This window comes from Gadus morhua, chromosome 7, assembly GCF_902167405.1.
Source record: "Gadus morhua chromosome 7, gadMor3.0, whole genome shotgun sequence".
In the NCBI taxonomy this organism is placed as follows: domain Eukaryota; kingdom Metazoa; phylum Chordata; class Actinopteri; order Gadiformes; family Gadidae; genus Gadus; species Gadus morhua.
Window position 1 is genome coordinate 1,842,823 of NC_044054.1, and position 25,227 is coordinate 1,868,049.

General features: G+C 42.4%; 2 protein-coding genes, 1 long non-coding RNA gene and 1 pseudogene across 3 annotated transcripts; 2 read left to right on the forward strand and 2 right to left on the reverse strand.

Moving 5' to 3' along the window:
* The first annotated feature begins 2,316 nt into the window (after positions 1–2,316).
* Positions 2,317–3,771, forward strand: LOC115547428 (uncharacterized). The gene is made up of 2 exons (XR_003977361.1): positions 2,317–2,707; positions 3,182–3,771. It is a non-coding gene; the product is annotated as an uncharacterized LOC115547428 (long non-coding RNA).
* A 915-nt stretch (positions 3,772–4,686) lies between these two features.
* On the reverse strand, positions 4,687–9,146 carry LOC115547414 (uncharacterized). Its single transcript, XM_030361622.1, has 10 exons — positions 8,761–9,146; positions 8,234–8,375; positions 7,848–8,070; positions 7,622–7,748; positions 7,023–7,321; positions 6,776–6,866; positions 6,439–6,555; positions 6,281–6,356; positions 5,954–6,205; positions 4,687–5,027 (listed from the first exon to the last, which is right to left on the reverse strand). Exons 1-10 carry the CDS (start codon positions 9,109–9,111, stop codon positions 4,720–4,722), a joined length of 1,986 nt encoding a protein of 661 aa, XP_030217482.1. The 5' UTR covers positions 9,112–9,146; the 3' UTR covers positions 4,687–4,719.
* A 1,515-nt stretch (positions 9,147–10,661) lies between these two features.
* Positions 10,662–14,200, forward strand: LOC115547415 (G2/M phase-specific E3 ubiquitin-protein ligase-like; annotated as a pseudogene).
* A 1,542-nt stretch (positions 14,201–15,742) lies between these two features.
* LOC115547416 (uncharacterized) lies at positions 15,743–19,722 on the reverse strand. Its single transcript, XM_030361623.1, has 3 exons — positions 19,621–19,722; positions 17,616–18,369; positions 15,743–16,516 (listed from the first exon to the last, which is right to left on the reverse strand). The coding sequence occupies exons 2-3, from the start codon at positions 18,341–18,343 to the stop codon at positions 15,946–15,948; spliced, it is 1,299 nt and encodes a 432-aa protein (XP_030217483.1). The 5' UTR covers positions 18,344–18,369; positions 19,621–19,722; the 3' UTR covers positions 15,743–15,945.
* Between the last annotated feature and the right edge of the window lie 5,505 nt (positions 19,723–25,227).

Genomic DNA, 25,227 nt, shown 5'->3' on the forward strand with positions numbered 1-25,227 from the left:
TACAATATCAATGGATCCACATTGTAGACATCAATAAAAATATACAAGTAACAAGAGTTACAGTAAAAGAAAGAAAAACATTCTGTTTTCTCGAACCTAACGACTGACCGTCAAATACTGAAATATGATCTAGCCTAGAAGGCACCCTCATTCAAAACTTTCATCCTAAAGCAACTAACATCCTACCAAACTAATGTTGCTTACCTCCTTCTCCGAAATGGAATCCAGTCGTGGTGGCCGTGGGCGGATCTTGTCCTCCTCCTGAAGTTGAAAATGCACATATTTAAGACACGTTAGGTTCTTTTGAAAAAAATATTTTGTATTAAAAGACTAGTTTATCACGGTCGTTCGTCCACATTTGCCGTTTGTTCGCTGTGACAATAAAGGTGGAGTTTTTAAATAGGAAACTATGCTAACTAGCATGCTCTCTTGGAGGCTAATCCAAGAATTCTGCTTGTTAGCCTACCATTTGATAGAGTTTGAAAACGCAAGGTCATTGAGTGAGCATACCTTCTTTATTGGCGAACAATTGAGTGACCAGTTGCCTGCCTCTTTTGGCCCTCTCCTCTTTCTCCCGTCTTTTCTTCAGTTTTTGCCAACCTGACTTCATTTCTGTAGCTGTCACCACCAGCTCACCATCATGTGGTTAAGACCTGACCTCAGCCAGCCCAGCCGCTCTGTACACCTGCTGCCAGTGCCAGCATCTCACATTTCGGATGCTGTTCGATTCAACGCATCGTGCGTTGCGGCTGAACCATTTCGCAAGAGCTCAGGGGGAAGGCCAAATGACAATATGTTAATTAACTAACGAAAACGTTATGGAAATCGACAGTTGTGAGTTTAATACGTTTATTTCCAATTACCATTTCTTTGTAATGAGACATTTAAAAAAAAAAAAAGGCAAGAATATTAATATTATATTATTAATTGCCATCCGCGGGCCGTGGGCCGTGCTGCGTTGGGCTGGGCCCTTAGAATCAGTACCACTTTTCCCCGCCAGGCAGCGCCCCTGATACATACTCTTCTGAAACACTTACACATATGAGAAACACACGCATACATACATACCTCTGTGGCATATACACATACATATGAAATGCTTACATTCATACAAGTGAAACATTTATACGTATCTATCTGAAACACTCATGCAAGCACATATTTGTATAAATGTTTCAAATTTATGAATACGTTTTTCAGTTATATGTATGTATGCCCTTGCATGAGGATGTGCAAGCGTTTCACATGTAGTATTCATACCAGTAATTTCAGTAGTGACGGTGAGAGCGTTTCAATGGTGAATGTAAGAGTGTTTCATAGGTATGTGTGCATGAAATTCCAAGGTCAAGGTCGGCATTTAAACTGGAAGGCGGGAACAAAGAGTGCATTTTTGAACAGCCAGAGCGCGCCAATCTGAGCCAACCGTCAAGAGCGAGTGACGCCCCGTGCCCACTACCTCCGTCAGTTGACCGTTGCCCATTGACTTTGAATGGGGACGGACGCGCAAATGCATTGTGGATCCGTCCGTTCAGTTGGAGTGTTCGCCACCGTCAGAAAGTTGAAAAAATGTTCAACTTTTTCGGCAGCGACGGTTCCGTCATCCAATCAGATCGCGTATGTAAATTTAAGCACTGTGACGCGACTCGGGCTCTGACGATACCGATTTGATTGGCTGACGGATGCATCTGCGCCTCGTGCCATCCGTCAGCCAATCAAATCGCTTCGCCGGGTTCTTCCCGCTTCTTCCTGCTTGTTGCGATGCAAGATTACCCGCTTCCCCGCTTTCCAGTATCGTCAGAGCCCGAGTCGCGTCACAGTGGGCACGGGGCGTGGAGCGTGACATTACCTCAGTAATCAGACCGTTAAATAGTCAGTTATCTCACTTACTACTTACACTAACCGTCAATGGCAGACACTAGCCTTTTAACAGCTGAAGCCGTGTCCTTACTGAGGAACTTACTACAGTCGCCTTCACTTATTAATAACGTAACAAACTCATTAGATAGGCCTACACCTTCTACCAATTCAATTAATTCGGAAATTAGGTCTTTGTACCAACCTGGGTCTAGCAGCAGCAGCATGCAACCCGCACCAGTCAACGGACTACTGAATTATTGTCCCCGTTATGAAGCACTTTTAGCTCATGGAAAGCTAAACCCAGGCAAAAGTAAGTATAATTGTTTATTTTTTATTGTTTAAGATAACTGTACCGTACCATTAATTTGCACTGTTCTAATATTGGCTAGCCAGCAACGTAAAGGTAATGTTGCTTGTTAGCTATCGTAGCCCGACCTATTAGCCCCCCACTCGCTGGTACACGTTACTTAAAGCCCATGGTGCAGGTTAACCGGAAGTTTTGATTAATGGGTACATAAAGCACTCAAAATATGTATATAAAGTTAGAAATGTCTCCAAAATGGTGTTAAAGTCCAGTTTTTGTAGTTTTTGGTTAGTAACGGTTATTTTTTACGCAATTTGGCGATGACGTCACGTAAGGTAGACGCATTAGAACTAGCATTATGGTGGACGGGGATGAGGAAGAGGTAGCAAGACCCACTGTCAACATTTATGATGGCCCACAGCCATATAATTTCGAACCGGTTAGGCGTATGAGGGGAAATGAGGAAATCCCGAGAGCCGATGGCCGTCAAAGACAAATAAATGCATGGTCAGAGGAGAATGAGTAGAGAGTTGGTGAAGTGTCCTGGTGAGTTGCTACCATTTAGAAACGCAGCAAGGAGCGCTGGAGCTAGTAGTCTATGAACAGCAGTGCATACAATAACTTATTTTCTTTTACTGTCAGTGAATAGCATCGAATGAAAGTCAACGTTTTCTTTATATCTAGTGACAGTGATTATGTCATTGGCTCAGATAAGTACCCTAAACTTAGTCAGAAGATCCAGAAATAGAAGGCATATTATGCCTTCTATTTATTCTAAATATGGGCTAGCTTGACAGTCCCACCTGTGAACCCCTAGTGTTTATTCTAAGCTTTTACCTTTCTCCGGTGAAAATGTTGTTTGCAAACGTAGCCGACGCCGAGTAGGCTGGTTATGTCTTCAGTGTGATTATTTTTGATAGTGCTAACTCGTTTTCCTCGTGATTGATTGTCATTGAAACTGTCAGGGTACCGCTTACCGGGAGAGAGCAGTAAGCGTGTCTGTGTCGCTGTGTTTGGCAGGTGTCTGTGTGGGCGGTGTCGTCCCATGGAAACTGTGGTGGAGAGCTTGTGTTGTAGGGAGGTGAGCGCGTTTTGGTCGCTGGTCGAGGAGCTCACCCCGCGGCCAGCAGATGTAACGTGCCTAACGCAGCATCCTGGATTTGAGGCATGCTGCCTGAATCCGTTTGTGCTAAAAATAGCATACACACACTTCAGGCAGGATCATGGTCCCCTTCAAGCCAGCACGCACGAGTATGTTCATGGTTTATGTTTACTTTACAAATCTTTTTACACTGAGTCATTTGAACCAACAGTTATAGGTGACAGGAGATGTGTTGCATACACAATAAACATGCATAAGAAACAGGCTTAAAATGACGTTTCCAACCTACTTACAGTTTTAAACTTAAGAATCTTTCCTACTTATCCCTAGGCAATACCGGTACACTGCGTACAGGCAAGCTATACGCTGGGCTTATGGCGTTTTAGGGAGGAGTATAAGGAAGCCTCTACCCTCTTGTGTGGTTTCAACCATCAGACAGCAATTCCAGAATGGTGACCAGACCTATCAGGGCTTTCAATGGCCTTGTTTGGATTAAAATGAATAAAAATAATAGTTATGCTTATTCTGTTGTGATCATTCAATTGCCCTTAAAATGTTATAAAGTACACAGAACACATGCATTTTGGATAAAAAAAAGTTGATTGGCATTGCTTGTAATGGTTACTGAACAAAGACACAGGTTGGAATTAAATCTATATAAAAAAATGGTTAGGCACAAAACATACAAGGAACACTGATGAAGGGCTAGACCCGCAATGTTTAATTCTAATTCTAATTAATTCTGCAATAGTGTAGTCATACCCGAGGGTCAGTTGATGGTTCTCTTTCTCTCACACACACACACACACACACACTATTTCATGCAGTGATACATGCAGTGATACATGCAAAAGCACATCAAGCAGACACACAGTGAGCCCAGACAACACCGCACACAGAGGTTGACAAGGCACAGGTAAAATGATTACCAAATTATTTTGAATTACATACAAAGAAATTTCATGCAAATAACAACTAAATCATTGGACTTGTCCGTGGAAAAAAATAATAATGTGAAATTAGGTTTTCTTGAAGCGTGACTGCCGGGCTAGGTAGAGGCTGATGGCCTCCTCCTTAGGAATCTGTTCGAAGGATTTGGCGATGGGGGCGGGTGCATCGGAGGACAGATTGGCGCCAACCTCTCGAAGAACCGCGGGTGAATTGGCGTAGCTCTCCCGAAGGGCCTTCATTAATGATGTTGCATAACCTGCAGACATAATAATAATAACATTACTTTATAAAGATCATTGTCACTGATCACTCGTGCGCCATCTCAAAATATGATAGAACTGCCTGACACTGCTTACCGTATGAGGCTGCCTCTTTGATGGGACGCACCACATGGGCACCTTTTCTGAAGCGCGGATACCGCACGCAGTACTTCTCTGTCCCGTCACTTCTCCGTGCTGTCTCGTGATTGGCATTGTGATTATAATGCAGCGCCGCTAAGAGAAGCCTACAAAATAACACATTTGAGAAAACCTTTGAAACTTGGTGTATGACAAAATACTACAATAGGCACGTTAATAGGTACTATTATTACTATAAAAGGCATAATAATTGGCAGTGTTATTCCATTGGATAGCACTGACCTGCTATACAACCCAAGGTATGAAAACCCTGTGTGCTTGGGCGCGAAGTGCAAGATGAGGGAGTGGTAAGCCTCAAGGGAGAAGGTCTGGTGCTGTGGAGACAGCTGACGAACATCTTTCAGCAAGGCAGCCCTCATCATTATGTTCTCCAACTTGACTGCTGCCAATGAGCCTGAAAAGACCAAGACAGGTAGGCAGGGAGGCAGACAGACACACAGACGGAAAACGTACAAATAGACAGGAAGATGGACAGACAGAATTCCTTTTTGAAATGGAAACACATGAAATTGTCCTGCATATGAATTATAGCAAACAGTAAACAGAATGTTATGAGATTGCCAGGGAATGAAAAAATAATTTCATCACAAAGGTCACATGTCAAAGCATCCAGACAATTACTCAAAGACAGCAACTAAAACAAAACTATGTATAGCGTTGAAGGGAAAAACGGTCTGTCTAGTTACTGGACCAGATGAAATGAGACGGAGAGGTAATAAAGTCTGTCGGCACGAGGACCTTGGATTTATTAAGTAAAGTGGCAACGGTTATACAGAGTCATAAGCGTGAGAAATCGAATATGTCTAAGTCCCTAATCAGCGCTGATGGTTCGTCCGGAGCTTCGCCTCCGTGGAAGGTCTGCTTCAGAAGAAGGTGAAGAGTCTCTGTGTGATACAGTCTTATACTGTATCTTCCTCCTGATGAGGTGTGTGCGTTTGAGATGTGTGTGGTTCTGTGTGTTTTACTTGACCTTGGCTCCCAGGCCCTGCTGTGTATGCCTCCTAACGGGGGAGAGCTCCTCGTGTCTCTCAGGCCCTTGGTATGGGCAGATAACGGGGGAGAGCTTCAAAGTGTCTCCTGTGTGCGGCTCTCCCGTTCTTGAAGATGCTGCCAGCCTGGGAAATGGGGCCTTCGGCTCCGGCCTTGACCTGACTATATTCTCATGTATGTGTTATGTGTTAAAAGTTGACTATATTGTAAGTTGACTGCCATGTGATGTGCTCATTAAGCTAGGGTAGGAGTTAGCTATACTTATAATGTACATGTGATGTACTCAGCAGGTTATTTTGCCCAACAGCGTGCATAATACCAGTACTGTAACTGGGTCCAGCCACTCTTTGTTGCGCTGATCTTCGTCTAGAGGGCCATGGGCACAACTGGAGAAGGCAGGGGTGTCATGGTCATGGATGTCCTGGATGTGGTTCACTAAACTTCTCCATTTGGCCTCCATGACCGCTGGGTTGCCATCTGGGGTTGAGGCTGCAGTCCAATAGAGGTGATTCACTATAGCTGGCCTCCACAACTGTAGTTGGTCACACTCTTTGGATGCTGCATCCAATGCCTTCCCCAGACCTGTTTTAGAACAAATGGTATTAATTGATATGCACTAACAAAAACTGCTTCAAGGTTCCAACAATGGATACATACTTTTGGCAATGTGCCACACGTCAAAATAATGCTGTGTCCCTTCAGGGATCAGCTCCTCTCTCACCCATTTGGCAACCTAAGGAGAAAAAAACCACAAACATCCAGCTTCAGTGCAATTCAGATATTTACATTCTATACTGCATTTTTATTGTAAATACCTGGCGATGTCGGTCCGTGATCAGCGTTGCCAAATGCAGGTCGTTTCCCCTCAGCAGGCCAACACTGCGCTTGAGGCCTTCAAGCTCACACCATGAGCTGTTGGGGACCTCTGAGCTCTGCAACATGACATAACAGTGTAAGTGTAGAATGCTGGTGGTGTTGAAGGAGGCGTTAATGAACCGAAGCGTTGCTGGACCAGGCATTATGATACACTACTCTAGTTAGGCAATACACAATAAAGCTCTGCATGGTTGTAGTGGAAAGATGTTATATTAAGATACAATCCTTTTACCAAATTGCAGAGTTAATTTCTTTGTCTAATAACATCAGGTTTACCTGAACAAGCTGAACATCCACCACCTTGTTCACTCTGTCCTCTATCAGAGAGTATGACCCATACTTTGCGCAGTGCCCAGGAGAATCTGACCTGGAATTAATTACAATTTATGATTCAAGTTTTTAAAACCATGGTCTGTAAAGACAATCCACCATGTCAACTGCAAATGCCAACTAAAGCCACCCTACATGATAACAAATAACAAAATCAAAACGTGGAACTGGTCTAGCTCTCACACTGGTTTACCTGCAGTCACCAGCAAGAACTAGCCCGCCATCCATTGCCCGTAGGTCACTAAAATTCTTGGCTTGATCATTCTGCCAGGCCTGAACGATTACAGGGATGGTGTAGCGGCGCTGATGGCGAAAGAAACTGCTGGCACTGATGCACTGCAGGCCAAACAGGGTCAACATTCTTAGTGTCTGTGTGGCCAAACATCCAGTAAAATGAATGGCCCCACTTAACAGGAGGTTGCAGGTTGGCATGTTCCTGTGGAGCATTGGCTGGTTTTGCCAGAAACGGTGGTAGCCACATGATGCACAGACCTAGATATGTAATAAAATAAAATAAAACATTGTACCGTAATCAACAGTATATCAGGATTCAATTTAGAGTAAGTACTGTACATTACTGGTCAAAGGTTTCATATTTTCAATGAAACACACATGACCAATACAGTATAACACTCAAATATGATGGCATCACAAACCAGCAGACTTAAGCCAGCCTGGTACATACATTGTAAATTAACTGGCAAGACAGTCAGAGCTATCAGATTGTAATTAGATATTCAGATTTTCTAATCAGATGGCCACGTAAACAAAACTGCATAAACAAAACTGTACCTGCTTGATCTTAACAAAAGTTCCTTCCTGCTGCACGATGATACTATCCGACCTCTCACAACAGGCCGGACAGATGGCAAAAAGGCCCATCAGCTCCTCTTGGCAAACAATGAATTTGTCAATGCAACTACAACAACAAAAAATGAGGGGGAGGGGGGCGGTGTCATTCAAACTAACAAAGCATTGAGCATTCAATATGGTCTATGTTGGTTTTAGATTATCTCACTTGTGGTGGGGGTCACACGTGTAAGGTGGCTCCTCATCAAACAATTCCTCCTCATCCATCGGCTCTTCGGGCACCCACGACAAGTCACTGATGACAGTGGCATTATCATCATCGTCGTCGTCAACTGTCTGTTCAGGACTAGCGAGGGGAGTGGAGGTTTGTGGGCTGATTGAATTCTGTGTGCCCACGCTAACCATCTTGGGCTTCAGGTTAACCTGCACAGCTGTGGCAGAGGCAGTAAACATACCCAAACATATGACAATCATGGCAAATCGGCGGCTATGTTTTGGTGTAGGCTATGTATTGATTTCATCAATGTGTATGGAAATGTCCTACTTGCAATGTTTTAGACATAATATCTTCCCCTTAAAATACCAAAGATTTACCGTGAGACCATCGGGGGGGCTTCAAAAAACATTGTGTCCCAGCGTCAGAAGTGGAGGAGGGCAAGGGCTGATCCCCAGTATCGACACTCTCCACAGTGTCTACACTGGCCACGGTCTCCTGCTTTGAGGCGTCTGTCAACATCTTGCGAAAACAAATATAAAAAAGTATATTAGTATAAAGTATAGTATATATAAGTATATAAAAGGTCACGGTCAAATACAGTATATGTGAAAGAGAACCGTAGCAGTCTAGCACTAACACAAAACGCAAACACACTGTTGTGAAAGCCGCTTGATGTTGACGATCACTGATCCAAACACTAGCCATGAAGCTTTCATGACGATATGGACATTTACTTCAGGGCAATTTTGTTTTGGCTCATATTCGTGAATCACGAAATATGCTCTTCTAATGTCAGACTGATCATGCTTGTAGATGAGGCTGTGTCAAAGGGAACACGGTATGCAAAATACACAGAGCTAGCTAACGCGCAGCTTGTAATTAGCAGCTATAGCATGATGCTTACCGTGGCAATCTCTCGCTTGCGGCAGACGGTGTCTCTCGACCTCGGGACAGGGCAGGCAGAGTGGTTTGCATGCACAGACGGCACGGCGGTAGGAATTAACTTCGCCGTCCTCTTACTCTTTAAACCAAGTGAGACCATCTTGGCATCCCCTGAGTGGTAATCCTCCTCCTTGAAATGCGCGCTGCATATTCTGGAGTACGCGGTAACAGAGCTAGCTGAAAAATCTGCCCGCCTAAACTTGACAAATTGCACCCAGCTTCGGAGAATCCCTTTGTCCTTGGGGAAGCAATGGACCCTATGTCCACTTTTGCTGGAGTTGTTGCACCCGCCACAAATACAGTAGAAAACCATGTTATCTACTTATATATCTACTCTCTCTCTCTCTCTCTCTATCTATATATATGTTATGCTATGCTATGCTATCCCTCACTATCTATCGATGTTATGCTATTCTATCTATCTATCTATCTATCTATCGATGTTATTCTATCTATCTATCTATCTATCTATCTATCTATCTATCTATCTATCTATCTATCTATCTATCTATCTATCTATCTATCTATATATATATCTAGGCTATCTCTATTTATGTATTTACTAATATAATCTGACACTGTCACTCTCTCTCACTAGCGGCTTCGGCTGTCGTCCAAAAGCGGAGTACCCTACGTGACGTCATAAAATGCATTGTGGGAGAAATAAGAATCATCGCTAACCTGTGGCTAATAACCACTAATATATCACCTACTTTTCCTAATATTTATATTTTGTGATACCCTACAACATCAAATACAATGGATAATTGTTTAAATGTTTATTACCAACTAGAAAATTGCCAGAAAAGAAGAAAATAGAAACCTACACCATGCCCTTTAATATTAATTTCGGTGTCAACCAGGATAACGGATTTTAAACAACATAAGCTCCAGCCCAAAAGGGGTATTTAAATGGTATGTGTGCAAAACATTACAGTTGTAGAGCGTAATTAAGTGGACTAGATAGCCATTTATTTATGTGTGTACAAACTGTCATGAAACGAACTGCGCGAATTCGATTTCGCGACGTCGAGAACTTGTGAGGGTCATACAGTTTTCAACCGACACCGATATCTCTCTCCCTCTTTAAATTGAAGTTTACCCGTTTATCACAGGTGACAACTATTACAATTTGTAATAGCTTGGGGCTAATAGGTGTGTTTACGATAGCATATTTGTGGGAAGATAGCACTAACGTTGGCTCGTCTGACGTGTTGTTTTTCATAGAGTCAGACAGAAAACCCCGTACCACAGGACGTTCAACAAGGACGTTATTTTGCTGCTCAGTCCCTCAGACGACATGGTCGTCAAGCAGCGGAGGAAACAGCAATTGTACAAAAGAGGGCATATATTAAATGCTTTCGAGTTCGATAAATCCTGGGACCATGGGGCAGTTCTCCGGGAAATACGTAACGCTTTTAAGCAGAAAATTCCCGAAGATGTGAGGTATGTAGCGTTAACATTATAGCAGAGCCAGTCAGACTCCAATTCACTGTAGTCTGTATTCGGAGACCTTTACTTATCTAATTAAACGATAATGTTTTTTCCAAGAAGGACAAATGCCCTTAAGGTATAGCTGTATACAATACATACATACATCCTAGTAAGTAGAAGTGCTCCAAAATAAACTTTCTTGTTAGCACACATACATTTTTAGAGCCATATACCCCAAAAGGGGAGCACTGTTGAGCCCTGGTTTAAAGTTCCCATGACATGCTATTTTATGAATTCTTTAATATAGGTATTAGTGGGCAATTTATTTATGTTAGAAAACCTCATAAAGTGAGATCATGTCATGGGACCTTTAAGACATCTAAACAGAATTACTTTATAATTAATACATTCATTATTAGACTATTTAGTTAATTCCACCAAAAACATTACAACATTACACAAGATTGTATGGATCTTCTTGCATACATTCTAGAAGTGTCTTCAACATTCAAAATGGCTAATCACTGATATGTACTCAATTGGTTTGCACACAGCTGTGAACTACTGATGGCCTGTGGCAACAAGCTGATTGCACCAATGTTGAGGGATGGCCAGCAACTCGATGCCAGTTTAATACATAAAATTCTGAAATTAAAGGCTCTATATGTGAGGCCCTCCAGACAACTTGAGGTATGTATAAAGGTGTTATCTGTAACTTCTGAGTTTGAAAGTAACCTAATTGTGCATGTACTGTAATTATTTTCGAAAGTTGCATATAGGCTATAACTTTAAACCAATCCGACATGCTGAATTTTTTACTGCTGGTTTAGTGAAGTACCCAACAACTAAACAGACAAGCAATAAGATCTTCGAAATATATTGTTCTTTCACAAGTTAATACATTGCACAAAACGTATGAAAACCACTACAGCATCTTTGTTTGAGGTACTGTAGGCTAGTTGATAGAATGACTATGGGATATTAACTGCAATCAATTCTATCCCGTTTTAAGCCTGAAAATTCTGATACAAGTTGCTGCGAAGAGGAGGAGGAGGACGTAGAGATGGTGCGGTCAGTCGCCACCAGAGCAAGCGGTCTATTCAACCCTGGCAGGGATCAGCTGGACCACCCCACCATGTCGGCGACAAGCAGCCTGGCACCGGCGAGCACCGTGGCCAGCAGCCTTGTTCCAGACAGTACCCCACAATCGACCACCACAAGTACCGATTACAGAGCCTACCTTTCGGTTATCGATCTGTCATCTGATGAAGATGGACATGAGGATCTGTATACTGCCTTATCGGCCAGCATGGAAGACCAGATGTGAGTATTGAAATATTGCCTTTTGTTAAACAAAATGTTCTTTTACTTGAGGTCTTGTTGATTGCTCCCGGTGCTAATTTTGATGATTGTTCTGTTCTTTAACTTTTGCTAGACTAAAACACACCATTGTTATATGTGTGTATGCACAAATGGCTACACTATAACTGCGTATGGTTGGAACAGTGATCTAAACATTATTTTCCCTTTGATGTTTGCTTTCAGAAAAGAAAGTTCATCTGGAAGTGTCCCTGTACAAGAGATTTTATCTACGCTTGGTGAAAAGATCAACCATAACCAAGTCAACCGGTTCAACATAAACCGTGCTGCTGTGCTGGATGGTGCCATTCGGGGCTTTAAAAGAATCTCGTTTGACCCGACACACAGGATAAGTGTGAGATTTTCTGACGACAAAGGAACAAGTGAAGAAGCTGTGGATCTTGGTGGTCCAAGAAGAGAATTTCTTCGACTGCTTACAGAAGCTCTTGCACAGTCTTCAGTGTTTGAGGGAACAGAAGGGAACCTCAACTTGGCTCTTGATTCATCAGGTAGCCATTATCTTGTTTTTGGTTTTCATGAAATAATTATATACCCTGTAAAATAGATTATGGCTCCCACTCCATTTTGTACCTCATAGTGATTTTAATCCTTTGAAATAATAGCCTAACACTGTAAAAAGCCAGTGTGGCTACCCTGGTACCAAAGAGGGTGCCAAACTCAGATTACAAACTGTGACTTTAAGGCATTTCCATGGCAACAGTTAAAAGGTTATGCTAACACTACCTAAATTCTACCTCTCTTTTTTTTCAGCTGTCAGAGAGGACCGATACTTTGTTACAGGAAGGGCTATTGCAGTAAGTCTGGTACATGGAGGGCCTTCACCAAATTTCTTGTCCCAAACACTGTTTGACTCCATAGTTCAAGGGCCAGAGAAATCTAGACCAAACCTTGGGGACATCGCCGACTCCGAAATCCGTGAGAAAATACAAAAGGTTTGTTGCATTTTCATTTCATCATATTCAGCATTCTCTATCTGTCTTATCATTTGTGCCCCCAATTCAGTTAAATGGATCAGTTTATATCCGTTTTACACTGTGGTATTATGCATCTGCCACAAGATATCATTTTGGATGTGACGAAGTGCCCAGGTTGCGTTCATTGGACTGAAGTAGTCTTACCCAATTAAAAGTAAAATCATATCACTGGCACGTTATCAGCCACTAACGTCAAAGTTACAATCACCTCTAGCAAAGCAGTGTTGAAATATGAGAAAATTTGAGTTTTGAGCTAAAAGTAGTCACTGGAATAATGTTTAACTGGAATTTGGATGAGAATTTTATCTGATTTTTAAAAAATAAACTGTTAATCATTTTTAGGTTTCAGAATCAACAACTCTGGAGGAACTCACCCAGTCAACTGAACCTCTCCAAGACTATCTTGGCAATGCAGGCTGTCTGAAGCCACACTTTTACTGAAAAGTGTTGACGACAGGGATAGACTTGTGGAAGATGTCTTGATGTTTCAAGTCATTAATCGAGTCCGTGGACCATTTGAAAGGTATTTTAAATTTAGTTAAATTGAAAATCCTGTTGTTTGATGCCTGACACATGCAAAAGAGTGAACTCTTCATTGAATCACCATTCCTCCCATACTGTCATAGGTTCAGAGATGGGTTAAAAAAACGCTTGGAGTCCTGGAGCAGATCCAGAATCATCCAGAATCATTCAGTCCAGTGATGTGCTACAATCCAAGGCCGCTCACCGCTGACCAGGTTGATGGGCTGTTCCACATCCGGTGGTCAGAGGAGGGGAGCAACCAGAAAAGAGAGGAGAGAACAGTAGTTGCTTTCTGGAGGGACTATTTGCAAGATGTTGAAGGTATGTGTGAGAGATAGAGAGAACAACTCAGGAAACTCATATGTGCACTTTTCTAGGAAAAGGGAAACAAGCTTCTGGTGTTAACATGACAAAGTTTATGATTTGAAGTATTTGGTCTGTCTCTCATTCATATTTATCTTCCACCCCAACAAAGTCCTGAAATGTAGTTTGTGTTCTGTGCTTAATTCTATGCTGTCCTGCTTGCTCCACAGAGGAAGATGGATCAAAGAAGTTGGGGGACATCCTAGCATTTGCAACTGGATCTGATGCAGTACCACCAATCGGCTTTTCTCCTCAACCATCTCTTGAATTTCTTCACCCTAGTGGTGGAGCAGCAAAGTTCCCTGTTGCCAACACCTGCATCAGCTGTCTTCGACTGCCGATCTACAGCACGTACGATTGTTTTAAGACCAACATGGACTTTGCAATAAGAAACACACAGGGGTTTGGCATGCCATAGATGATGAATTTAAAGTTCAAAAGTATAAAATGTAACAGTATGTAAAAAAAAAAAAAAAAAAAACTGACATTTTGTTTATTGTACAATTACATGGTAATGTCGGTATCCACTCCAAAAATGTGTATATGTTGGAAATTCAAATTACTGAATTCACACTAGACACAAGTTTGCTTGCTTTGTTAACTTCAGTGGATACATTTCCTAGTAAGGGCTTACATTTGTCCTGTTGTTTGTTTGAGTAAGAATGGAGCCAGTTTACTTGATTAATTTGTTTTTATTGTCAAGTTTAATTAAAGTGTACTTTACTTGTTGAATGAGCTTGGGGGTTCTGTTGCAGAATGTAGATGTGTCCAATCTAAATTTTTTTTATACAGGTACATTTACATATTAATAAATGTTTTATGTAATAATAGCCCCATCTCTTAATTCAAGTTCAAGTTTATTGACATACTAGACATCAACTAGCAACATCAATATCAGTAGTGAAATTCTTAGGCTAAGAGCCAACTCAACTTTGCACACTAGTAAGAGAATCATTCACTTACTGTCCGTCCACACCAGAAGCGAATTGAGCGACCAAATCGCCGGAAGTCATTCACTTTCTATGGGCAAGAGCGACCAAAGCGACCAAAGCGACCAACGCTACCAGCGGCCAAAGTTGAGCGACCAGAGCGTCAAAAAGAAGTTGAAAACTTTTTAACTTTATGCAAATGACTATTATTCGCTTCAGCGGCCAAACACTGACAGCCAATCGGAATGTAGACGCTCTTCGCTTGCGTGGATCCCAGGGAACATCGGCAGGCACTTTGGTTCCTACCTACCTTTATTCACTCACTGAACAAAATGTCGGCTGAAGTATTAATCGCGGCTGTAACTGGGCACCCGGTGTTGTACGAACCCACCCCTTTTCAGTTCAGAGATCGAAACGCCATAGTGGTTTGGATATCAAGTGATGATAAGCGGGAGTATTTATAGGCTACATCTAGAACGTTCGTATTTAAGCGGGAATCATTTTAATTTGCTCTCCATGCCACCAATCTAACCAACCAATCGCGTGTAGCATGCTTTAAACAAAACCAAAAAAGTTTTTGAAATCGTCACATAAACAAACTAATCAAGACGAGGGATAAATGACAAGGGATATATCTAGTCTAGATAGATAGAAAGCCTAGTCAAGTCTTTATTAATACCAAACGACACAAATCGTCGGGAATCCATTTAGGTGGTTCGGCCCACACAGGACAGTAGCCTACAAGACCACACAGAACAAGTCTGACTGGACATACACACAATACATCACATTAAAACTAGACACGCGTTGATAGATAGACAGAAAAGCCTAGATAGATCGATATGTTCCATTATTTGCCTTGCGGAGCCAACCAGTCCTGTGCGCGTATGCAAATTAGCCATGTGCGTGAATGTCTATTTGTTTTGAATGCCACGAATGAGTGCAGATCATGATTTGCAGATCCAGATCAGTGAAACATATTTTAACTACTACAGCAAGCAGGGTTTTTTGTTCTCGGTTGTAATTAGCCTACATTTTAGGATTTTTTTTGTATTGGGGGGGAATCACTGTCCTACTTATTGTCGAAGCACTTTATCGAACAAGCAAAACCGTCTCGGCAATATGGCCAAGGTGTATGGGAGAGTTCACTATTTGATATGGCTGTCTGTAGGGCCTACTAAACGCATACGGCTCCTTTAAATGCGTCTGCATAATTGAATTGTACGTCATGAGCGACTTGAGCGACCAAAGCGAACAGAAAAATTCGCAGCGAAACTTCGTGAGCGACCAAAGCGTCTTTGACGCTTTGGTCGCTCCTGGTGTGGACGTACAGTTAGTCCTCTGGGATGTCTTGCTTGCAAAAAATGTAAAAGAGACAGAAATAATTGTATTCCATGATTTCCATCATTCATTAATGGGTCAATTAATTCTTGAATTTCTTGCATGGTACTGTTGCTTACATGAACACTGTTTTCAGGAACCTCAATATTATTCCTGCTCTCTACTGCAGGTAGCGGTTCACCATTATCAGTGCCTAAATGTTGATCAATCTGAAACACACCACGTATAGATGTGTTGTTGCTTCCAATATGACTGACAACCTCTATGCCACAATTGCAATGGGGTTTGGCTTCCTTGGGTAGAGAGTCCATGGTTATTCCATTGGCTCCTGAATTCTCTTACTCCCCTTCGAACCCGAGGTAAGTAAATGTAATGCAAACAAAATAAATGAAGATCACAAAGAGAGTCAAGTATGCCTTCATTTTCCATAAACGTAAATAAGTCAGAGAAGTAATAAGAAACAACTCGGTTTAGTTCTGCCCATAGCCTCTCTATTCTTTGGTTGTGTACGCTGCGCCCCATGATCATACTCCCTCTATTCACCCCTCTATTGTTCAGCATGAATCGGGCAACCTCTATGTCTTCCCTTCCATGGTCGCTCCGTACTCTCGAAGGCAGCCCAAAGTCAGATACACCTTGCTGAAACAGGCTCAAAACGCTTGATGCCCTGTTGTTATTGAGGCACTCAAGGTATATGATGGAGCGACTGTACCCATCCACACAGCCATGGAACACCATTCTCCACCTCACCAATTTATGGTTCCCGTCAATATGCCTGTATAAAAGAAAGAAGTGACAGCTGTTACAATCCTGGAAAAACACTCAGAATTATTTAGGGTCACATCATACAAGTTGTAGGATCAATATTTCTAATGTGAAGCTTCATCTTGACGCTCCGTTTTCCCTTCGTCACATACCTCATCCAATATCCACGATAATAATCCACCGGACCACGACGTGATGTTTTAAAGGGTTTACTTGTCCAACGCAAATACAAAAAACAATCCTTTTCCACAATGAGGTTCTAATTAGAGGTACGAGAACGAGAGAGAAATTGAGAGAGGTCAAAAAACTGTGTGGCTCCACGCTTGTATACTGTCAGTTAGTCTCACACCGCAAGTTAAAAACCAACTGTCACACTTCAAAATAAAGTGATTAAATGTGCGCGCACACCGAAAACATTGCAAGTGAATTACAAAATAAAATTCTATGCATTCGAAATTAACACAATTAACTATTATTATATTTACTATTATTTCACTTATGAAAATCCAACTGTCATGGTAAAATATGAACTTAAATAAAGCGAATAGGCATTTAGGCGCCTACACAAGTGGTCCATCTCTATGGGCCAGAAATATTGTTGCGAGACCTTAATGAACCCTTAGGGTAAAAAAAAGGTTGTATGTTTGTGTTATTTGTCCATTAGTAGGCTATCAGTTATAATGTAGCTGGCTTCCCCAACTGATAGCCGGGCAAGATCACCATTGAGCAATAAAACAATGAACTCATGGTGAACAGCCAAATATCAACAATATTCAAAATATTTGTTAATCTTGTTAACCATAATGTGGCTAATCTCCCGAGTGTGTGTGATCTGTGATCACGATCACTTTTATGTAAAATATGGTGATCAAAATGATCGTGTTGATCACACACACACTCAGGGATACATTGTATTTTTTTTTGACTCAATGGAGCTAAACCAGTCCTCGGTTGGGGGAAGTCAGCTAGTTCTAATCTAGGGAAGCCTATGAGCGAAACTTTTAAATCAAAATTGTACAGGTAATATAAATACAGGGATCACAAACAGTAACGTTAGGCAAGCCATAACTTGTAAGAATAGACCTGTCAATGGCCCAAAACACACATACCATAACTCGTTTGGAGTTTGCACACTGTAAACCCTTCGGCGAATGGCTTGACTGCGTCTCAATGACCGTCCGACGGGATCAATCTCCTGCAGAATTTGACGGATCCTCCAGCGCTGGATACGAATTCCGCGAGCCCGTAGACTTCCAATGACGTATCTCTCATTAGCATTCGGGGTACTCATGGAAATCTCCCTCACGATTGATGTAAGTTCTACATTGGTCAAGGACGTGTATTCTAAAGGTCCGACACCAAGACGTTGCCTATGTCTGAACACAGTCCGACGGCTTATTCCGAAAAAAGAAGCAATTCCCTGCCAGTTAAAACCAAGTCCCAGGCACTGGTTAAATTGCTCAACTGTTATGTCGTATCGTGGGCGACATGGAATGCCAAGTCTGGCTGTAGGTGGAACCGGAGGAAGGCAGTTTTCTTGAGTATTTCTAGGCCTAGTTCTAAAATTACACAATCTACTGAAACAAAAACATATTGACTGCAAAAAAACAACAGTCTCTCCATCAGGTCCTTCCCTAGAGCGAACCATGGACAACATATAATTTAATATAATGGTGTGGTCATTAAGCTCTCTAAAACATCTCTCGTCTCCCGGGTCTTGCTGTAGGCTTTCAACGCAGCGCAGCGCCCTATTTAGAAAATATACGATTTCATCGCGATTGCCAATTACAAATAAAGCCTCCAGACTGATCAAAATAATTAAAAGTTGCACCTTCATATTCAATATTCAATAACACAAAAAACCTGAAATGTCGATTGATCGTCGAACCTCAGATTGAAGAGGAACAATGCGGTTTTCGCCCCGGACGTGGAACTACGGACCAGCTCTTCACTCTCGCAAGGATCCTGGAGGGGGCCTGGGAGTATGCCCATCCGGTCTACATGTGTTTTGTGGATCTGGAGAAGGCGTATGACCGGGTCCCCCGGGAGAAACTGTGGGAGGTGCTGCGGGAGTATGGGGTAAGGGGGTCTATCCTCAGGGCCATCCAATCTTTGTACTCCCAAAGCGAGAGCTGTGTTCGTGTTCTCGGCAGCCAGTCAGTTTCGTTCTCAGTGGGTGCTGGTCTCCGCCAGGGCTGTGCCTTGTCACCAATCCTGTTTGTGATATACATGGACAGGATATCGAGGCGTAGTCGTGGTGGGGAGGGGTTGCAGTTCGGTGGTCTGAGGATCTCGTCACTGCTTTTTGCAGATGATGTGGTCCTCATTGGATCATCGGCCTGTGACCTTCAGCACTCACTGGATCGGCTGGCGGCCGAGTGTGAAGCGGCTGGGATGAGGATCAGCACCGCTAAATCTGAGGCCATGACTCTTAGCAGGAAACCGGTGGATTGCTTACTCCGGGTAGGAAATGAGTCCTTAGCCCAGGTGAAGGAGTTCAAGTACCTCGGGGTCTTGTTCGCGAGTGAGGGTACTATGGAGCGTGAGATTGGCCGGAGAATCGGAGCAGCGGGGGCGGTATTGCGTTCGCTTTACCGCACCGTTGTAACGAAAAGAGAGCTGAGCCGCAAGGCAAAGCTCTCGATCTACCGGTCGATCTTCGTTCCTATCCTCACCTATGGTCATGAGGGCTGGGTGATGACCGAAAGGACGAGATCGCGGGTACAAGCGGCCGAGATGAGTTTTCTCAGAAGGGTGGCTGGCGTCTCCCTTAGGGATAGGGTGAGAAGCTCAGCCATCCGTGAGGAACTCGGATTAGAGCCGCTGCTCCTTTACTTAGAAAGGAGTCAGCTGAGGTGGTTCGGGCATCTGGTAAGGATGCCCACTGGGCGCCTTCCTTGGGAGGTGTTTCAGGCACGTCCAGTGGGGAGGAGACCTCGGGGAAGACCCAGGACTAGGTGGAGAGATTATATCTCAACACTGGCCTGGGAACGCCTCGGGATCCCCCCGTCAGAGCTGGTCAATGTGGCCCGGGAAAGGGAAGTCTGGGGCCCCTTGCTTGAGCTGCTCCCCCCGCGACCCGACCCCGGATAAGCGGATGACGATGAGGAGGACCTGAAATGTCAGTCACGCTCTTCACCGTTGGCTTAGATTGGCTGAAATGTCACGCTCTTCACCGTTGGCTTAGAAACCGGCACTCCTTGTTCCCGCCTTCCGGTTTAAATGCCGACCTTGACCTTGGAATTTCATGCACACATACCTATGAAACACTCTTACATTCACTATTGAAACGCCCTCACCGTCACTACTGAAATTACTATGAATACTACATGTGAAACGCTTGCACATCCTCATGTAACAGCATACATACATATAACTGAAAAACGTATTCATACATTTGAAACATTTATACAAATATGTGCTTGCATGAGAGTTTCAGATAGATACGTATAAATGTTTCACTTGTATGAATGTAAGCATTTCATATGTATGTGTATATGCCACAGAGGTATGTATGTATGCGTGTGTGTTTCTCATATGTATGTGAAAGTGTTTCAGACGAGTATGTGTGAGTGTTTCAGTAGTGAGTGTGTGAGCGTTTCAGTAGTGAGTGTAAGAGTGTTTCATAGGTATGTGTGTGAGAGTGTCTCAATTAGTTATGTCCTAAACGGCCCCTCATACATCCTGGCGGTGACCGTCACTCGCTCCCCCAGAGTTTTCACCTCCTTTGACGCCTTTCGTCCCTTCAGGGCGGAGCTTCGGTCGGGTCATGTGACTTCATGTCTCAGTGCTCCTTTGAGGTCTTTGGTCCCTTCAGGGCGGAGCTTCGGTCGGGTCATGTGACTTCATGACGATCCTAAACACACCAACAATCAGACGACACACGCAAACGATGCAAAAAAGAGTTAGACAAAACTTTGACTGAAGTTGAGTCCCCCCTACCTCTAAGTTCTACTCAACCTGACAATTTGTAGAAGAAATAAGATTTTAATTAATGGGACTGACTTTGACCACCTTCACTATTCTAATTGGTGGTTGAACAATGGCCGACAGAGAGTCAACCAACTCTCCCACCACTGAACCACCAGGACAGAACATTCTTGAAGTTACACTTCACATGACAGAAATAACAGTATATCATTCAAGTCAGTCATTTTTTACTTATCTTTGCTTTATCTTGTATTGTTATTGCTATGTGGCTGTTGAGGGACCACGCCTTGGAATTTTACTCTTGTGTATTTCTACAATAAGATGAGTTAAAATAAAACTCGGATTCTGATTCGTCTTCTTTAAACGTTCTTCATTTTTTAAATAACCTGCATTACTTATTTAATTGAGTAACTGCATTCCCAAGTGCAATGAGTTCACGTGTTTGGCACCGACGTTATTTTCTCCACCGTGGTAAATTGTTTACAGGCGCACTAAATCAAAACTCGGACACGATTGAAAGAACGAATAAACGGTCGGGTCATAAATGTTAACGTCCAAGGGCCCTCGTTTACCGGGGATTGACCTGATGTGATCTCCGGTCGAAGCACTTTAACACTGTCCTTGGCTCGGTGTGTGTGTGTGTGTGTGTGTGTGTGTGTGTGTGTGTGTGTGTTAGGGCTGGGCGATATGACGATATCATACCGTGGACGATATGAAAGTGTCTACCGGGAGAGATTTGGCCATATCGTTTATACCGAGAGAAAACAAAATAAAAATGATATTGCACTGCACTGACTGAAGCAAGGCAGGTGTGAGACTCACCTGTTAACTTGAAAAAAAATCTCATTTGTATTGAAGAAACAGTTCTATTTTTACCACCAGCTATTTGCACAGCACATAACTTTATTTTATAATTGTATAATTAGTATTTAAAATATTTGTGTGATGCTGTGATTTTTATTTTATATTACACTGCACTGACTGACAGCCAGGCAGGTGAGAAGCACACCTTTAAAAAAAAATGTTATTTGTATTGAAAAAACAGTTCAATGTTTACAAGATGTTTGCACTATATGACACTGCAGTTAATGACAGATTGTTCGCTACTTACTCCTTTGTAAGCATGGAAATTCAAGTTCAAAATAAAAGAAAAAACTGATCAAATGTGAAGTATGGTTATTTTAAGCCATTTATTATTTTAATTTACTTCAAAAATACCATATTGTGATATATATCCATATCGTGATATAAAATTACTCATATCGTGATATAAGATTTTGTCCATATCGCCCAGCCCTAGTGTGTGTGTGTGTGTGTGTGTGTGTGTGTGTGTGTGTGTGTGTGTGTGTGTGTGTGTGTGTGTGTGTGTGTGTGTGTGTGTGTCACAATACCGCCCCCTGGTGGACGTACACACGGTAGCAGGCGCTAGTGTTACGTGTGTGTGGACCAGACTATTGTCTCCACAGCCCCTGTTGCAACTACACACACAAACACACACGCACACACACACACACACACACACACACACACACACACACACACACACACACACACACACACACACACACACACACACACACACACACACACACAGGTTTCCCATAGCACTTTACAGCTTGGGTGGCTGCCTAAGCTGTGAAACACAAAACACACCGTTTTTTTTTAATTGTAAATATTATACAATGGTATAAACTTCATTCACTCACACTCTCTGTGTAACGATCAGGCTGCAGGGCAACAAGTTCAAAGATCTCAAGATACAAGGCACAAATATGAATACTGCAAAATGTAACATTGACGCTGCGCACTGATGACGGTGGAATTCTGAAATGTTTCGAACTTTGTATCTTGATCTCATCTAATTTATTTAAATGAATAAATTAGGAAGAAGGGGTGAGATTAAATAAGTTTTCTTCTTCTCACCCCTTTTCGAACAGGTAAAGCAAGTGTAAGACAGTTTCTTCTTTTGTGGTTTTCATTGTGTGTAAACATTACTTTATTGTAACTGTCCACTTGTTTCATTTATTTGATTGTTTATTATTATTATTTTTTATTATTATTTACTTGTTTGAAATAAAAACTTTTTCAATTCAATTCAATCTACATGACAATAAGCATAAATGTATGTTTTGCGTATAGTTATCAAATGTCAACCTGTACACGGTTTCAAGAGGTCAAGAAAAAACTAAAGTCTGGTCCGCTTCATCAACAATCTATTGAAGAGCTCTTGATATTTGCATAGCAAGAAAAAATCTGAACACAATTCATTGCAAATACCAATGATGAAACGATGAAGTAATAGTAACAACATCATTTCTCATGCACTGTTGACGGATTGAACCAACAAAAACGCCCACAAGGACTAGTCAGCCATCGTCCACGGTTAGATTAGTGACTTTGACTATGGTGGCAGAATCTCAAAGTTAGTTTAGAGCCATTTTATGTATTATATTATATATGTGATACGGTTCTTTATATTGGATGGATTTTATTGTCTTGTGTGTCTGGTTACTGAAATGGTAAAACATATCAGGATGGTATCCATTACAACTAAAACATATTAATGGCAACTTGTAGGATGAAACTGTTTGAACATTTCACATGAAGGGGCAAGTTATTCGACATAATTAGAAAAATATTTATACACCGCTTTCAAAATGTACCCCACAAACACCTACTTCGTTATACCCATTCAGCTCCGGTAACTTCTGTTTGGATGTGAGATATGTCACATTTAAACAATTAAATGGATCCTAATGTTGATCTCCAGTGGATTATTCCTCTGCCTTCCTCTCCATCCTCCTGCGTTTCTTGACTCTTTTAAACGTGTCTCTTCCTATCCTCCTCCTCAGGTTACTGTCAGAGTCATTCTCAGAATCCTTCCTGCAAAATAATCAATCATCGCTCTCTGGTCGGCTTTCCGTTTTTTTTTTGTGTGAAATTAAGGCCATAAGTTGTAGTACTACGGCTACGGCGGATTTGTATAAGTGACTCAATAAATTCCCTTTTCTATCAAATCATTTTTCAGATATTTTTTGGGTCTTAATTAATGTATGTGTTGGTCTTAAAAATTCTTAAAAAGTCTTAAATTTGACTTTAAAAATGGTGCAAGAACCATGGTATGTTGCAGTGTTTCTTTTAGGTCTTCCTCTGGGTCTACCCATGGATTCCCGTATCCTCCTTTGGGTCCATTCACGGGTCCAATAGGACCACCTCTTTGTGGTACCTCATAACATGACTCTTCAGGCTCACATTGTGATTGAAGCTCTTGTCACAGTGCTGGCAATGGAAGGGCCTCTCCTCGGTGTGCACACAGGTGGGATTTAAGGTGGCCCGGCTGGTTGAAGGAGCGACTGCAGAATTCACACACATACTTCTTCATGCCAGTGTGTGTCTTTCCATGTGGTTTGCACTCCGAAATTCCAAAGCACAATGGGGGCAGGAATATCTTTGTGGGCCCGGTGTCCTTTCAAGGGTCTATTGCATGCATGGATTTTGGCAAATGTTGCATGCCCCGACTGTCGGAACAGTCGGGGCATGTGTATGGTTTTGAACTGGGGTTGTGGACTCCCTCATGGGCCAGTTTGTCAAGTTTTGTTTTAAAGGGGGCCCGACAGAACTTGCAGAGGTGCTCATAGCTTTCCTTGTCGATCACGCTAAGAAGTTTGAGGGAGTTTGCGTCCACAAATCTCTTGCCACGATAATTGCAGGAAAACGGCTTGATTTTATGCTTGCATGTATGAGCCTTGCAGGTCAAGAAAAAGGCACCGCATTCCGGACAAAGTTGACAGACCTTTTCAGGCAATTCAGAATCCACATTCAAGCCGCTTTCACCCTAGTAGTCACTCTCCAATTGGTCTGAATCTTGGTTTTCCCTGTATGAATCACCGTCGTCCATCTCCTCTTCATCTTCTTCTGCTTCCCCTTCTTCACTTGGAGAGATGTTCTCTACTTCTGCCCTTGCTTCATTTGAACAATTGTTTTCCTCATCAAAGATAAACTCTGGTACATCAAATGTTATCCCGGGGTAGCACTCCTCCCATGGACCAGTCGGGAATAGAGGTGGTAGTGATTGATCAATACCAAGCATTCACTTAAATTAATGACATAAAAAGAGTAACAAAATTATAGAACACTTCTACAGAACGGATGCTCTCAATGTGTAAGCACTAGTGAGCCTAAACAGGCTTTAGACCAGAGGGTTTTTCAATTTGTGCCAAGTATACCAATGGTGGTAAACGAGGGTACTCCAGGTGGTATATGGAATTAAATTTTTGAAAGACACATTACAAATATAGATAAAAAGAAAGCTAGCCAATAACTATGTTCTCAATAAAAGTATCACAAGCGGTGGCTGTAATAGTTGGCTAATCAAGGAGAGTCAATATAGGGGGGCCCGTGCCCCTGTAGAGCTTTATGTGTAGCAACGCCCCTGGTGGCAGTCACACATGTTTAGAAGAGCCACCCTCCTCCAGACGGCTAGACGGCTGTTAGCTCTTTATAGAACATATAGTATTTACCCTTTTGTAGTACCCTTACAGTGCCCAGTAATAAAGTATCCAGTTTTCGAACCAGCAGGATTGTCCTTGATAACGTGTTTGATTTGGACTTTAGTTAGCTCGGCTAGTTTACCTGCACTGGGCTGTTGCTCTGGGGCGGTGATGTTTCCCTCGGACTGTTAAAAGTCCATGGAAAGATTGACGGGATCGCATCTTCTTTGAGTATGGTTTTGGATTTGGCGGACATCATTTTATTGTGCTTTTTGTGCTTTTTTTAAGTCTTCAGACCTAA